General features: G+C 50.1%; 1 protein-coding gene across 6 annotated transcripts in view; it reads right to left on the bottom strand.

Annotated features, from left to right (window-relative positions):
- The window catches only part of LOC124001893 (kinesin-like protein KIF13B), an 89,511-nt gene that overhangs the window by 15,278 nt on the left and 58,216 nt on the right, over positions 1 to 16,017 (bottom strand). For all 6 annotated transcript variants that reach the window (XM_046309042.1, XM_046309043.1, XM_046309044.1 and 3 more), the window contains exons 22-33: positions 15,643 to 15,768; positions 15,312 to 15,485; positions 14,844 to 15,016; positions 14,417 to 14,549; positions 3,980 to 4,129; positions 3,348 to 3,377; positions 2,993 to 3,092; positions 2,650 to 2,776; positions 2,481 to 2,536; positions 2,235 to 2,359; positions 1,614 to 1,889; positions 1,170 to 1,322 (exon numbers count right to left, since the gene is read on the bottom strand). In XM_046309042.1, the coding sequence (XP_046164998.1) occupies positions 1,170 to 1,322; positions 1,614 to 1,889; positions 2,235 to 2,359; positions 2,481 to 2,536; positions 2,650 to 2,776; positions 2,993 to 3,092; positions 3,348 to 3,377; positions 3,980 to 4,129; positions 14,417 to 14,549; positions 14,844 to 15,016; positions 15,312 to 15,485; positions 15,643 to 15,768 (1,623 nt within the window). The remainder of the gene's footprint in view (positions 1 to 1,169; positions 1,323 to 1,613; positions 1,890 to 2,234; positions 2,360 to 2,480; positions 2,537 to 2,649; positions 2,777 to 2,992; positions 3,093 to 3,347; positions 3,378 to 3,979; positions 4,130 to 14,416; positions 14,550 to 14,843; positions 15,017 to 15,311; positions 15,486 to 15,642; positions 15,769 to 16,017) is intronic.

Below are 16,017 nucleotides of genomic sequence, written 5' to 3'. Positions count from 1 at the left end.
AACCAACTCATCATCAGCCTTGTTTCCCTAGTATTACACATCTTTTTCCAATAACCAACTCATCATCAGCCTTGTTTCCCTAGTATTACACAGCTTTTTCCAATAAACAACTCATCATCAGCCTTGTTTCCCTAGTATTACACATCTTTTTCCAATAACCAACTCATCATCAGCCTTGTTTCCCTAGTATTACACATCTTTTTCCAATAACCAACTCATCATCAGCCTTGTTTCCCTAGTATTACACATCTTTTTCCAATAACCAACTCATCAGCCTTGTTTCCCTAGTATTACACATCTTTTTCCAATAACCAACTCATCATCAGCCTTGTTTCCCTAGTATTACACATCTTTTTCCAATAACCAACTCATCAGCCTTGTTTCCCTAGTATTACACATCTTTTTCCAATAACCAACTCATCAGCCTTGTTTCCCTAGTATTACACATCTTTTTCCAATAACCAACTCATCATCAGCCTTGTTTCCCTAGTATTACACATCTTTTTCCAATAACCAACTCATCATCAGCCTTGTTTCCCTAGTATTACACATCTTTTTCCAATAACCAACTCATCATCAGCCTTGTTTCCCTAGTATTACACATCTTTTTCCAATAACCAACTCATCATCAGCCTTGTTTCCCTAGTATTACACATCTTTTTCCAATAACCAACTCATCATCAGCCTTGTTTCCCTAGTATTACACATCTTTTTCCAATAACCAACTCATCATCAGCCTTGTTTCCCTAGTATTACACATCTTTTTCCAATAACCAACTCATCAGCCTTGTTTCCCTAGTATTACACATCTTTTTCCAATAACCAACTCATCAGCCTTGTTTCCCTAGTATTACACATCTTTTTCCAATAACCAACTCATCATCAGCCTTGTTTCCCTAGTATTACACATCTTTTTCCAATAACCAACTCATCATCAGCCTTGTTTCCCTAGTATTACACATCTTTTTCCAATGACCAACTCATCAGCCTTGTTTCCCTAGTATTACACATCTTTTTCCAATAACCAACTCATCATCAGCCTTTGATTACTTTAATCAGCTGTGAAGTCTTGGGACAAAAAAATAAATGCGCACACCGTGGCCCGAGTTTGGGAAACACAGCTGTAGATAGCTATAGATAGCTGTCCTAGTGTGAGGGTGTGTAGTGACCTGTCGTAGTCGGTCCAGAGTGAGGATGTTCTCCACAGCCAGGACACTGCGGAGGTATTTCTCTATGGCCGCCTCGTTGTCGGCCGACTTGGGGTTCTCAGTGCTGGCAGCTAGACGAGCCAACATCTCCCTGTCCTCTGAACCCTGGGCATCCTGAGAGAGAGAGGTAGTAGAGCTGACAAAAAGACAGACTCGATCTCAAATGATAAACAATCTCTTCCCCTTCATATGCACTGGTTGGAAAACACTACTTGACAGATAAAAACAATATGGTGGTGTCATTAGGTTGGCATTTCACCTTCCTCATATCAGAGCAACGAAGGAGAGGACGTGAGGAGAGGACAGACAGAGAGTCGAGAGCTACAGCCGTTGTAGTAAATCTACCAAAAATAATCAAAGTAATTGATGATAAATTAAGTCATTTCCCTCCTGTCACACCCTCACCCCGGGGATGTTGGAGACCACCTCGAAGGTGACCCCACAGCCGGGGATGGTGGAGCGCGTGGACATCCTCTTGAAGAGGTTCTGAGCGAAGCCCTGTCTGCCGGGGTTCAGGTTGACACAGATCCGTTTCCTCAGCACCAGCTGCATGTCTGCCGGATGGCTGAGCTGCACCACGCAGCGCACCGTCAGATAAACCCTCTGCTCCGGGCACGCTCCACCGCGGCTCAGCTGGGGACACTGGTGCACTGTGGAGTCCCACGATGCCTCAGCTTTTACCTAGTGGAAGGGGTGGGGATACATGGTCGTGTTCATTAAGGACACAAAATTCCAGTAACTTTCCCAAATATTCCCAAGTTTCCCAGAAATCCTAGTTAATGGATTTCCGATTACCTTGCTGATTCCAGTAATGTTCCAATTTCTGGAAAATCTGGAAATATTGGGAAAGTTATCGGAATTTTGCAACCCTATTAGGGACCATATGGTGAAATAAGGGGGGGGGAGATTAGGTGGACTTGCCCAATTAGAAACACTGGTTTCGGTTTTCTATTGCATGGTTTTGGTTTTCTATTGCAAAGTGTTTTGCTAGGCCGTGCCCTGATGAAAAGGACCCCTGGAGCTCACCTCTTCATCATAATGCTTGACGATCTGCAGGTCGAAGAATTCTTCCTCGTCCTCTCCGCTCAGAGTGGCGTCCCAACCCCCAGCCTCCGGGACCTCCAAAGCATCCTGGGAACTGAAGTCATCCGCTGGAGAGGAGAGAGAGACGTAAGAGAAAAACAGGAGTTAAGCGTGAAAGTGAGGAGTTGAATAATTGACTTGTCACCAAACCAGTCAGAGATACTATAACACTGAAGAAGGAGAACTTACCACTGAGGTCCAGGAAAAGAACAGGGGTATGGGCTTCCATTCCAGGTAGGGGGACCCTAAAGACACAAAAAATGTACACAATTGTCAGATTCAATTCCTGAACAATATTAACATTTATGATTTAAAAAAATGCTCATTATACATTTAAGTTTAGACCCAACTCTCTCACCACTCTGCAGGAGCTCCAGGGATGCCGCTCCCAGCTGAAGGCACCATGACAGCGTTCCTCTCCTCGGTCAGAGTCAGGCGCCATTCCAACAGCTGGGCCTCCCTCTCCACGTCATCCTCGGTCTTCTCTGTAGAGGGAGCACAACAATTTCAGAGTCTATCTCCCTCAATTCCACCTATATACTGACTGTGTGTGTGTGTGTGTGTGTGTGTGTGTGTGTGTGTGTGTGTGTGTGTGTGTGTGTGTGTGTGTGTGTGTGTGTGTGTGTGTGTGTGTGTGTGTGTGTGTGTGTGTGTGTGTGTGTGTGTGTGTGTGTGTGTGTGTGTGTGTGTGTGTGTGTTACCTGGCTTGCTGACCAGGGTCTGAAGGTGTTGGTCCAGGTACTCCTGTCTCTTGGTGAGAGCTGTCAGCCACTGACGACGCAGACGCTCCAGATCACGCTCCTATTGGACAGAACGCACACACCAATGACCAATCAGAGCGAGAACAACAGGATCAATCAACCGGAGCGAGTGCAGGAGGAAAACCGGTCAAAACAATCACACAAAAAAACAAGACAGACATGACCAATCCATTACAGATCCACAGACACAGGCACTGTAGCATCCTCTTCAGTGGAGTCGTCTGATTTGAGCAGATACAGTGGGGATATATGAAAGAGATATTTCAGTCGAGACAAGACAGTGAAAAGTGTTTACCTGATAGCTGTCCATCTCATCCCCCTCCATCTGTGAGACAAACAAAATACACAATTGTATTAGTCCAGAACAGACATATCGTAAATGGCATTCACAGCTATTTCCATCTTCCTGCATAGTAATGCACAGTAATGCACAGTAATAGTAATGCACAGAGCATTCATAAAGTATTCAGACCCCTTCCTTTTTTCCACAACGTTACGTTACAGCCTTATTCGAAAATTGATTAGATGACATTTTCCCTCATCAATCTACAACATGACAGAGCTTGAGAGGATCTGCAGAGAACAATGGGAGAAACTCCCCAAATACAGGTGTGCCAAGCTTGCAGTGTCATATCCAAGAAGAGTCAATCCTGTAATCGCTGCCAACGGTGCTTCAACAAAGTACTGAGGAAAGGGTCTGAATACTTATGTAAATGTGATATTTCATTTTTAAAACATTTGTTAAAATAAAAACCTACTTTTGTGTTGTCATTATGGAGTATTGTGTGTTTGGTTAAATTGGTTAAATTTTTCCCTTCATCCATTTTAGAATAAGGCTGTAACGTAACAAAATGTGGAAAAGGTCCAGGGGTCTGAATACTTTCTGAATGCACTGTATCTGCATAGGTATGTGTCTGTGTGTGTTACCTGTACGGGTTCGTTGTTGGCCTTGGCCTGCCGTGTCTGTCTGATCTCCACACAGCCCACAGACACGGCCAGCAGCACCTCCGCTATCAGCGGCATCGTCCCACTGTCCTGCACAGACTTCACCTCCACCTGCACACGTCTGGACTGGCCCTGAGGGGGAGGGAGGGGGTGAAGGAGAGGGAACAACAGATTAGAAATGTCTTTGGGACTGGCCCTGAGGGGGAGGGAGAGGGAACAACAGATTAGACATGTCTTTGGGACTGGCCCTGAGGGGGAGGGAGAGGGAACAACAGATTAGACATGTCTTTGGGACTGGCCCGGAGGGAGAGGGAACAACAGATTAGACATGTCTTTGGGACTGGCCCGGAGGGAGAGGGAACAACAGATTAGACATGTCTTTGGGACTGGCCCTGAAGGAGAGGGAACAACAGATTAGACATGTCTTTGGGACTGGCCCGGAGGGAGAGGGAACAACAGATTAGACATGTCTTTGGGACTGGCCCTGAGGGAGGGAAGGGGAACAACAGATTAGACATGTCTTTGGGACTGGCCCTGAGGGGGAGGGAAGGGGAACAACAGATTAGACATGTCTTTGGGACTGGCCCTGAAGGAGAGGGAACAACAGATTAGACATGTCTTTGGGACTGGCCCTGAGGGAGAGGGAACAACAGATTAGACATGTCTTTGGGACTGGCCCTGAGGGAGAGGGAAGGGGAACAACAGATTAGACATGTCTTTGGGACTGGCCCTGAGGGAGAGGGAAGGGGAACAACAGATTAGACATGTCTTTGGGACTGGCCCTGAGGGAGAGGGAACAACAGATTAGACATGTCTTTGGGACTGGCCCTGAGGGAGAGGGAAGGGGAACAACAGATTAGACATGTCTTTGGGACTGGCCCTGAAGGGGAGGGAACAACAGATTAGACATGTCTTTGGGACTGGCCCTGAAGGAGAGGGAACAACAGATTAGACATGTCTTTGGGACTGGCCCTGAGGGAGAGGGAACAACAGATTAGACATGTCTTTGGGACTGGCCCTGAAGGAGAGGGAACAACAGATTAGACATGTCTTTGGGACTGGCCCTGAGGGAGAGGGAACAACAGATTAGACATGTCTTTGGGACTGGCCCTGAAGGAGAGGGAACAACAGATTAGACATGTCTTTGGGACTGGCCCTGAGGGAGAGGGAACAACAGATTAGACATGTCTTTGGGACTGGCCCTGAAGGAGAGGGAACAACAGATTAGACATGTCTTTGGGACTGGCCCTGAGGGGGAGGGAGAGGGAACAACAGATTAGACATGTCTTTGGGACTGGCCCTGAGGGAGAGGGAAGGGGAACAACAGATTAGACATGTCTTTGGGACTGGCCCTGAAGGGGAGGGAACAACAGATTAGACATGTCTTTGGGACTGGCCCTGAGGGAGAGGGAACAACAGATTAGACATGTCTTTGGGACTGGCCCTGAGGGAGAGGGAACAACAGATTAGACATGTCTTTGGGACTGGCCCTGAGGGAGAGGGAACAACAGATTAGACATGTCTTTGGGACTGGCCCTGAGGGAGAGGGAACAACAGATTAGACATGTCTTTGGGACTGGCCCTGAAGGAGAGGGAACAACAGATTAGACATGTCTTTGGGACTGGCCCTGAGGGAGAGGGAACAACAGATTAGACATGTCTTTGGGACTGGCCCTGAAGGAGAGGGAACAACAGATTAGACATGTCTTTGGGACTGGCCCTGAAGGAGAGGGAACAACAGATTAGACATGTCTTTGGGACTGGCCCTGAGGGGGAGGGAGAGGGAACAACAGATTAGACATGTCTTTGGGACTGGCCCTGAGGGAAAGGGAACAACAGATTAGACATGTCTTTGGGACTGGCCCTGAAGGGGAGGGAACAACAGATTAGACATGTCTTTGGGACTGGCCCTGAGGGAGAGGGAACAACAGATTAGACATGTCTTTGGGACTGGCCCTGAGGGGGGGGGAGGGGGAACAACAGATTAGACATGTCTTTGGGACTGGCCCTGAGGGGGAGGGAGAGGGAACAACAGATTAGACATGTCTTTGGGACTGGCCCTGAAGGAGAGGGAACAACAGATTAGACATGTCTTTGGGACTGGCCCTGAAGGGAGGGAACAACAGATTAAACATGTCTTTGGGACTGGCCCTGAGGGGGAGGGAGGGGAACAACAGATTAGACATGTCTTTGGGACTGGCCCTGAGGGAGGGGAACAACAGATTAGACATGTCTTTGGGACTGGCCCTGAGGGAGAGGGAACAACAGATTAGACATGTCTTTGGGACTGGCCCTGAGGGAGAGGGAACAACAGATTAGACATGTCTTTGGGACTGGCCCTGAGGGAGAGGGAACAACAGATTAGACATGTCTTTGGGACTGGCCCTGAGGGAGAGGGAACAACAGATTAGACATGTCTTTGGGACTGGCCCTGAGGGAGAGGGAACAACAGATTAGACATGTCTTTGGGACTGGCCCTGAAGGAGAGGGAACAACAGATTAGACATGTCTTTGGGACTGGCCCTGAGGGAGAGGGAACAACAGATTAGACATGTCTTTGGGACTGGCCCTGAGGGAGGGGGAACAACAGATTAGACATGTCTTTGGGACTGGCCCTGAGGAGAGGGAACAACAGATTAGACATGTCTTTGGGACTGGCCCTGAAGGAGAGGGAACAACAGATTAGACATGTCTTTGGGACTGGCCCTGAGGGAGAGGGAACAACAGATTAGACATGTCTTTGGGACTGGCCCTGAGGGAGGGAGGGGGAACAACAGATTAGACATGTCTTTGGGACTGGCCCTGAAGGAGAGGGAACAACAGATTAGACATGTCTTTGGGACTGGCCCTGAGGGGGAGGGAGGGGGAACAACAGATTAGACATGTCTTTGGGACTGGCCCTGAAGGAGAGGGAACAACAGATTAGACATGTCTTTGGGACTGGCCCTGAGGGAGAGGGAACAACAGATTAGACATGTCTTTGGGACTGGCCCTGAGGGGGAGGGAGGGGGAACAACAGATTAGACATGTCTTTGGGACTGGCCCTGAAGGAGAGGGAACAACAGATTAGACATGTCTTTGGGACTGGCCCTGAAGGAGAGGGAACAACAGATTAGACATGTCTTTGGGACTGGCCCTGAGGGAGAGGGAACAACAGATTAGACATGTCTTTGGGACTGGCCCTGAGGGAGGGGGAACAACAGATTAGACATGTCTTTGGGACTGGCCCTGAGGGAGAGGGAACAACAGATTAGACATGTCTTTGGGACTGGCCCTGAGGGAGAGGGAACAACAGATTAGACATGTCTTTGGGACTGGCCCTGAGGGAGGGGGAACAACAGATTAGACATGTCTTTGGGACTGGCCCTGAGGGAGAGGGAACAACAGATTAGACATGTCTTTGGGACTGGCCCTGAAGGAGAGGGAACAACAGATTAGACATGTCTTTGGGACTGGCCCTGAGGGAGAGGGAACAACAGATTAGACATGTCTTTGGGACTGGCCCTGAGGGGGAGGGAGGGGGAACAACAGATTAGACATGTCTTTGGGACTGGCCCTGAAGGAGAGGGAACAACAGATTAGACATGTCTTTGGGACTGGCCCTGAGGGAGAGGGAACAACAGATTAGACATGTCTTTGGGACTGGCCCTGAGGGGGAGGGAGGGGGAACAACAGATTAGACATGTCTTTGGGACTGGCCCTGAAGGAGAGGGAACAACAGATTAGACATGTCTTTGGGACTGGCCCTGAAGGAGAGGGAACAACAGATTAGACATGTCTTTGGGACTGGCCCTGAGGGAGAGGGAACAACAGATTAGACATGTCTTTGGGACTGGCCCTGAGGGAGAGGGAACAACAGATTAGACATGTCTTTGGGACTGGCCCTGAAGGAGAGGGAACAACAGATTAGACATGTCTTTGGGACTGGCCCTGAGGGGGAGGGAGAGGGAACAACAGATTAGACATGTCTTTGGGACTGGCCCTGAGGGAGAGGGAACAACAGATTAGACATGTCTTTGGGACTGGCCCTGAAGGAGAGGGAACAACAGATTAGACATGTCTTTGGGACTGGCCCTGAGGGAGAGGGAACAACAGATTAGACATGTCTTTGGGACTGGCCCTGAGGGGGAGGGAGAGGGAACAACAGATTAGACATGTCTTTGGGACTGGCCCTGAGGGAGAGGGAACAACAGATTAGACATGTCTTTGGGACTGGCCCTGAGGGAGAGGGAACAACAGATTAGACATGTCTTTGGGACTGGCCCTGAAGGGGAGGGAACAACAGATTAGACATGTCTTTGGGACTGGCCCTGAGGGGGAGGGAGAGGGAACAACAGATTAGACATTTCTTTGGGACTGGCCCTGAGGGGGAGGGAGAGGGAACAACAGATTAGACATGTCTTTGGGACTGGCCCTGAGGGGGAGGGAGGGGGAACAACAGATTAGACATGTCTTTGGGACTGGCCCTGAGGGAGGGGAACAACAGATTAGACATGTCTTTGGGACTGGCCCTGAGGGAGAGGGAACAACAGATTAGACATGTCTTTGGGACTGGCCCTGAGGGAGAGGGAACAACAGATTAGACATGTCTTTGGGACTGGCCCTGGGGGGGGAGGGGGAACAACAGATTAGACATGTCTTTGGGACTGGCCCTGAGGGGGAGGGAGAGGGAACAACAGATTAGACATGTCTTTGGGACTGGCCCTGAAGGAGAGGGAACAACAGATTAGACATGTCTTTGGGACTGGCCCTGAGGGAGAGGGAACAACAGATTAGACATGTCTTTGGGACTGGCCCTGAGGGAGAGGGAACAACAGATTAGACATGTCTTTGGGACTGGCCCTGAAGGAGAGGGAACAACAGATTAGACATGTCTTTGGGACTGGCCCTGAGGGAGAGGGAACAACAGATTAGACATGTCTTTGGGACTGGCCCTGAGGGGGAGGGAGGGGGAACAACAGATTAGACATGTCTTTGGGACTGGCCCTGAGGGGGAGGGAGGGGGAACAACAGATTAGACATGTCTTTGGGACTGGCCCTGAGGGAGAGGGAACAACAGATTAGACATGTCTTTGGGACTGGCCCTGAAGGAGAGGGAACAACAGATTAGACATGTCTTTGGGACTGGCCCTGAAGGAGAGGGAACAACAGATTAGACATGTCTTTGGGACTGGCCCTGAGGGAGAGGGAACAACAGATTAGACATGTCTTTGGGACTGGCCCTGAGGGAGAGGGAACAACAGATTAGACATGTCTTTGGGACTGGCCCTGAGGGAGAGGGAACAACAGATTAGACATGTCTTTGGGACTGGCCCTGAGGGAGAGGGAACAACAGATTAGACATGTCTTTGGGACTGGCCCTGAGGGAGAGGGAACAACAGATTAGACATGTCTTTGGGACTGGCCCTGAGGGAGAGGGAACAACAGATTAGACATGTCTTTGGGACTGGCCCTGAGGGAGAGGGAACAACAGATTAGACATGTCTTTGGGACTGGCCCTGAGGGAGAGGAACAACAGATTAGACATGTCTTTGGGACTGGCCCTGAGGGGAGAGGGAACAACAGATTAGACATGTCTTTGGGACTGGCCCTGAGGGGAGGGAACAACAGATTAGACATGTCTTTGGGACTGGCCCTGAAGGAGAGGGAACAACAGATTAGACATGTCTTTGGGACTGGCCCTGAGGAGAGGGAACAACAGATTAGACATGTCTTTGGGACTGGCCCTGAAGGAGAGGGGGAACAACAGATTAGACATGTCTTTGAGACTGGCCCTGAGGGAGAGGGAACAACAGATTAGACATGTCTTTGGGACTGGCCCTGAGGGAGAGGGAACAACAGATTAGACATGTCTTTGGGACTGGCCCTGAAGGAGAGGGAACAACAGATTAGACATGTCTTTGGGACTGGCCCTGAAGGAGAGGGAACAACAGATTAGACATGTCTTTGGGACTGGCCCTGAAGGGGAGGGAACAACAGATTAGACATGTCTTTGGGACTGGCCCTGAGGGGGAGGGAGAGGGAACAACAGATTAGACATTTCTTTGGGACTGGCCCTGAGGGGGAGGGAGAGGGAACAACAGATTAGACATGTCTTTGGGACTGGCCCTGAGGGGGAGGGAGGGGGAACAACAGATTAGACATGTCTTTGGGACTGGCCCTGAGGGAGGGGGAACAACAGATTAGACATGTCTTTGGGACTGGCCCTGAGGGAGAGGGAACAACAGATTAGACATGTCTTTGGGACTGGCCCTGAGGGAGAGGGAACAACAGATTAGACATGTCTTTGGGACTGGCCCTGAGGGGGAGGGAGAGGGAACAACAGATTAGACATGTCTTTGGGACTGGCCCTGAAGGAGAGGGAACAACAGATTAGACATGTCTTTGGGACTGGCCCTGAGGGGGAGGGAGAGGGAACAACAGATTAGACATGTCTTTGGGACTGGCCCTGAGGGAGAGGGAACAACAGATTAGACATGTCTTTGGGACTGGCCCTGAGGGAGAGGGAACAACAGATTAGACATGTCTTTGGGACTGGCCCTGAAGGGGAGGGAACAACAGATTAGACATGTCTTTGGGACTGGCCCTGAGGGGGAGGGAGAGGGAACAACAGATTAGACATTTCTTTGGGACTGGCCCTGAGGGGGAGGGAGAGGGAACAACAGATTAGACATGTCTTTGGGACTGGCCCTGAGGGGGAGGGAGGGGGAACAACAGATTAGACATGTCTTTGGGACTGGCCCTGAGGGAGGGGGAACAACAGATTAGACATGTCTTTGGGACTGGCCCTGAGGGAGAGGGAACAACAGATTAGACATGTCTTTGGGACTGGCCCTGAGGGAGAGGGAACAACAGATTAGACATGTCTTTGGGACTGGCCCTGGGGGGGGGGAACAACAGATTAGACATGTCTTTGGGACTGGCCCTGAGGGGAGGAGAGGGAACAACAGATTAGACATGTCTTTGGGACTGGCCCTGAAGGAGAGGGAACAACAGATTAGACATGTCTTTGGGACTGGCCCTGAGGGAGAGGGAACAACAGATTAGACATGTCTTTGGGACTGGCCCTGAGGGAGAGGGAACAACAGATTAGACATGTCTTTGGGACTGGCCCTGAGGGGGAGGGAGGGGGAACAACAGATTAGACATGTCTTTGGGACTGGCCCTGAGGGAGAGGGAACAACAGATTAGACATGTCTTTGGGACTGGCCCTGAGGGAGAGGGAACAACAGATTAGACATGTCTTTGGGACTGGCCCTGAGGGAGAGGGAACAACAGATTAGACATGTCTTTGGGACTGGCCCTGAGGGAGAGGGAACAACAGATTAGACATGTCTTTGGGACTGGCCCTGAGGGAGAGGGAACAACAGATTAGACATGTCTTTGGGACTGGCCCTGAGGGAGAGGGAACAACAGATTAGACATGTCTTTGGGACTGGCCCTGAAGGAGAGGGAACAACAGATTAGACATGTCTTTGGGACTGGCCCTGAGGAGAGGGAACAACAGATTAGACATGTCTTTGGGACTGGCCCTGAAGGAGAGGGAACAACAGATTAGACATGTCTTTGGGACTGGCCCTGAGGGGGAGAGGGAACAACAGATTAGACATGTCTTTGGGACTGGCCCTGAGGGAGAGGGAACAACAGATTAGACATGTCTTTGGGACTGGCCCTGAGGGAGAGGGAACAACAGATTAGACATGTCTTTGGGACTGGCCCTGAGGGAGAGGGAACAACAGATTAGACATGTCTTTGGGACTGGCCCTGAGGGAGAGGGAACAACAGATTAGACATGTCTTTGGGACTGGCCCTGAGGGAGAGGGAACAACAGATTAGACATGTCTTTGGGACTGGCCCTGAGGGAGAGGGAACAACAGATTAGACATGTCTTTGGGACTGGCCCTGAGGGAGAGGGAACAACAGATTAGACATGTCTTTGGGACTGGCCCTGAGGGAGAGGGAACAACAGATTAGACATGTCTTTGGGACTGGCCCTGAGGGAGAGGGAACAACAGATTAGACATGTCTTTGGGACTGGCCCTGAGGGAGAGGGAACAACAGATTAGACATGTCTTTGGGACTGGCCCTGAAGGGAGAGGGAACAACAGATTAGACATGTCTTTGGGACTGGCCCTGAGGGAGAGGGAACAACAGATTAGACATGTCTTTGGGACTGGCCCTGAAGGGAGGGGGAACAACAGATTAGACATGTCTTTGAGACTGGCCCTGAGGAGAGGGAACAACAGATTAGACATGTCTTTGGGACTGGCCCTGAGGGAGAGGGAACAACAGATTAGACATGTCTTTGGGACTGGCCCTGAAGGAGAGGGAACAACAGATTAGACATGTCTTTGGGACTGGCCCTGAAGGAGAGGGAACAACAGATTAGACATGTCTTTGGGACTGGCCCTGAAGGGGAGGGAACAACAGATTAGACATGTCTTTGGGACTGGCCCTGAGGGGGAGGGAGAGGGAACAACAGATTAGACATTTCTTTGGGACTGGCCCTGAGGGGGAGGGAGAGGGAACAACAGATTAGACATGTCTTTGGGACTGGCCCTGAGGGGGAGGGAGGGGGAACAACAGATTAGACATGTCTTTGGGACTGGCCCTGAGGGAGGGGGAACAACAGATTAGACATGTCTTTGGGACTGGCCCTGAGGGAGAGGGAACAACAGATTAGACATGTCTTTGGGACTGGCCCTGAGGGAGAGGGAACAACAGATTAGACATGTCTTTGGGACTGGCCCTGAGGGGAGGGAGAGGGAACAACAGATTAGACATGTCTTTGGGACTGGCCCTGAAGGAGAGGGAACAACAGATTAGACATGTCTTTGGGACTGGCCCTGAGGGGAGGGAGAGGGAACAACAGATTAGACATGTCTTTGGGACTGGCCCTGAGGGAGAGGGAACAACAGATTAGACATGTCTTTGGGACTGGCCCTGAGGGAGAGGGAACAACAGATTAGACATGTCTTTGGGACTGGCCCTGAAGGAGAGGGAACAACAGATTAGACATGTCTTTGGGACTGGCCCTGAGGGGGAGGGAGAGGGAACAACAGATTAGACATTTCTTTGGGACTGGCCCTGAGGGGGAGGGAGAGGGAACAACAGATTAGACATGTCTTTGGGACTGGCCCTGAGGGGGAGGGAGGGGGAACAACAGATTAGACATGTCTTTGGGACTGGCCCTGAGGGAGGGGGAACAACAGATTAGACATGTCTTTGGGACTGGCCCTGAGGAGAGGGAACAACAGATTAGACATGTCTTTGGGACTGGCCCTGAGGGAGAGGGAACAACAGATTAGACATGTCTTTGGGACTGGCCCTGAGGGAGAGGGAACAACAGATTAGACATGTCTTTGGGACTGGCCCTGAGGGGAGGGAGAGGGAACAACAGATTAGACATGTCTTTGGGACTGGCCCTGAAGGAGAGGGAACAACAGATTAGACATGTCTTTGGGACTGGCCCTGAGGGAGAGGGAACAACAGATTAGACATGTCTTTGGGACTGGCCCTGAGGGAGAGGGAACAACAGATTAGACATGTCTTTGGGACTGGCCCTGAGGGGAGGGAGGGGAACAACAGATTAGACATGTCTTTGGGACTGGCCCTGAGGAGAGGGAACAACAGATTAGACATGTCTTTGGGACTGGCCCTGAGGGAGAGGGAACAACAGATTAGACATGTCTTTGGGACTGGCCCTGAGGGAGAGGGAACAACAGATTAGACATGTCTTTGGGACTGGCCCTGAGGGAGAGGGAACAACAGATTAGACATGTCTTTGGGACTGGCCCTGAGGGAGAGGGAACAACAGATTAGACATGTCTTTGGGACTGGCCCTGAGGGAGAGGGAACAACAGATTAGACATGTCTTTGGGACTGGCCCTGAAGGAGAGGGAACAACAGATTAGACATGTCTTTGGGACTGGCCCTGAGGGAGAGGGAACAACAGATTAGACATGTCTTTGGGACTGGCCCTGAAGGAGAGGGGGAACAACAGATTAGACATGTCTTTGAGACTGGCCCTGAGGGAGAGGGAACAACAGATTAGACATGTCTTTGGGACTGGCCCTGAAGGAGAGGGAACAACAGATTAGACATGTCTTTGGGACTGGCCCTGAGGGAGAGGGAACAACAGATTAGACATGTCTTTGGGACTGGCCCTGAGGGAGACGTGTAATCAACACAACATAGAACATTAGTGGTGGAAACAGCTAGTCCTTCCTCTTACTGATTCAATCACTTGACGGTCTTTCTTCTCATTGATTCTAATGTGTGTAGTGTTGTGTTCCTGATGTAAATATGTACTGGATTGTCCTTTTCATTCTGAGGTAAAGGACCATTTGGAATTCCTGATTAATACAGGAAAAACAACATTTGGGGATAGACACACACACACACACACACAACACCTACCTGTCGCAGTTGGAATATACCTCCTGTGCGTACGTCTTTGGCAGGTATGACCTCCACAGGCATGAAGTCTCCGTTCTCGTTGATCTCCAAAACCTGGATCCACATCTCCAGACGACGTGTTACCTCACTCCACCTGTAGGAGGAGACAGACAGAACACCAATATGGAATTTAGAAGTTTTCTTTCATGTGGAACTGGAACCTTTGGCATGCGCGCGAGCCTGCCCCGTAGTGCGCGCGCGCCTGCCCCGTAGTGCGTGTACCTGTCCCGCAGTGCGTTCAACTGTCCCGTAGTGCGTGTACCTGTCCCGTAGTGTGCGAGTACCTGTCCTGTAGTGTGCGAGTACCTGTCCCGCAGTGCATTCACCTGTCCTGTAGTGCGTCTACCTGTCCCGTAGTGCGTGTACCTGTCCCGTAGTGCGTGTATACCTGTCCCGTAGTGTGCGTGTCTTGGCTTGTATAATGCTGAGGTCCCAGAAGGCAGGGTTCCTGCTGGAGTCAGCCTGTCCGGCGGCGGCCTGTCTGTGTCCGTACACCTCCATGGCCACTGCCCCCTCTGTCAGATACTCTATAAACTCCTCTGTTACTGACACACCCATCTCCTACAAGGGGGAGAGACGGAGAGAGAAACAGAATTAGAAGGGGCAGAAAGAATAGCATAGAAAACCAAAAGAGGTGAATTAGCAGAAAACAGAGCATAAACACAGTTAAACTAGACTGAACGCTGTGCTCCACTGGTTAAACCAGGCTACCGGATTCATCCTGGACTATTAGAGCTGCAACATGACTGAGATGTGCATTTATTTTATATCCTGCTGGATTTTTTAACGTTGCTTTTACAATACAAGTACCTTTACCATGCAAGTAATGCATTTAAAATGTCATTGGATGTCTGACCTTGCAGCTGTCAAAGACCACCATGCAGTGAGGGTCCTTGCTGCTTGGGGACGAGGCAGAGGGGTCCACCTCTGGGGCCACGATTACGGGCTCCGCCTGGTCCCAGAACGAGTATTGGCAGAAGACAAAGTTGGAAAGGTACTGGGGGAGACCTGTTGCCTGAAGAATCTTGATCTGGAGAGAGAGAGAGAGGAGGAGAGAGAGGATATGATTAAATATGATTTGACAGAGAACGAGCAAACTATATTGCTTGGCATTCCAGAATAACTATAAAAAACAAATGACTTTCCTGTGTATGTGTGTATTCTATGAGTGTTCAAAACGGACTCACCATGCAGACCAGTTTCCTCTCCTGCACCTCTCCGTCGGGGCTGGTCTCATTGTCCTCTCCGCCAGCCATGCTGTCCTCAAACCCCCCCGCCACTCTCACCACCTCCACGTGTAACCTCCCAACCACCTACAAGACAACCAACACCATAACACCATTCATTCTGTGCTGCATCATCACTTTGCGACAATGTGAGCTTTTCATTTCAGCACATCACCAAGACACCTCGTTCCTTCAAACAATCGACTCAGGGCAGTCGTCAATCTAGATGACGATTTGTTTTATCAGGTGTGTTAGTGCTGGGTTGGAACACAAATGGGATATTAGGGATGGGTGGTATACCATATTTTACTATATACCTGTTTTGATGCACGGACC

The sequence above is a fragment of the Oncorhynchus gorbuscha genome, linkage group LG17 (assembly GCF_021184085.1).
Source record: "Oncorhynchus gorbuscha isolate QuinsamMale2020 ecotype Even-year linkage group LG17, OgorEven_v1.0, whole genome shotgun sequence".
Lineage (NCBI taxonomy): Eukaryota > Metazoa > Chordata > Actinopteri > Salmoniformes > Salmonidae > Oncorhynchus > Oncorhynchus gorbuscha.
The sequence above is the reverse complement of the archived record's forward strand: the minus strand, read 5'-3'. Positions and strand labels throughout refer to the sequence as shown.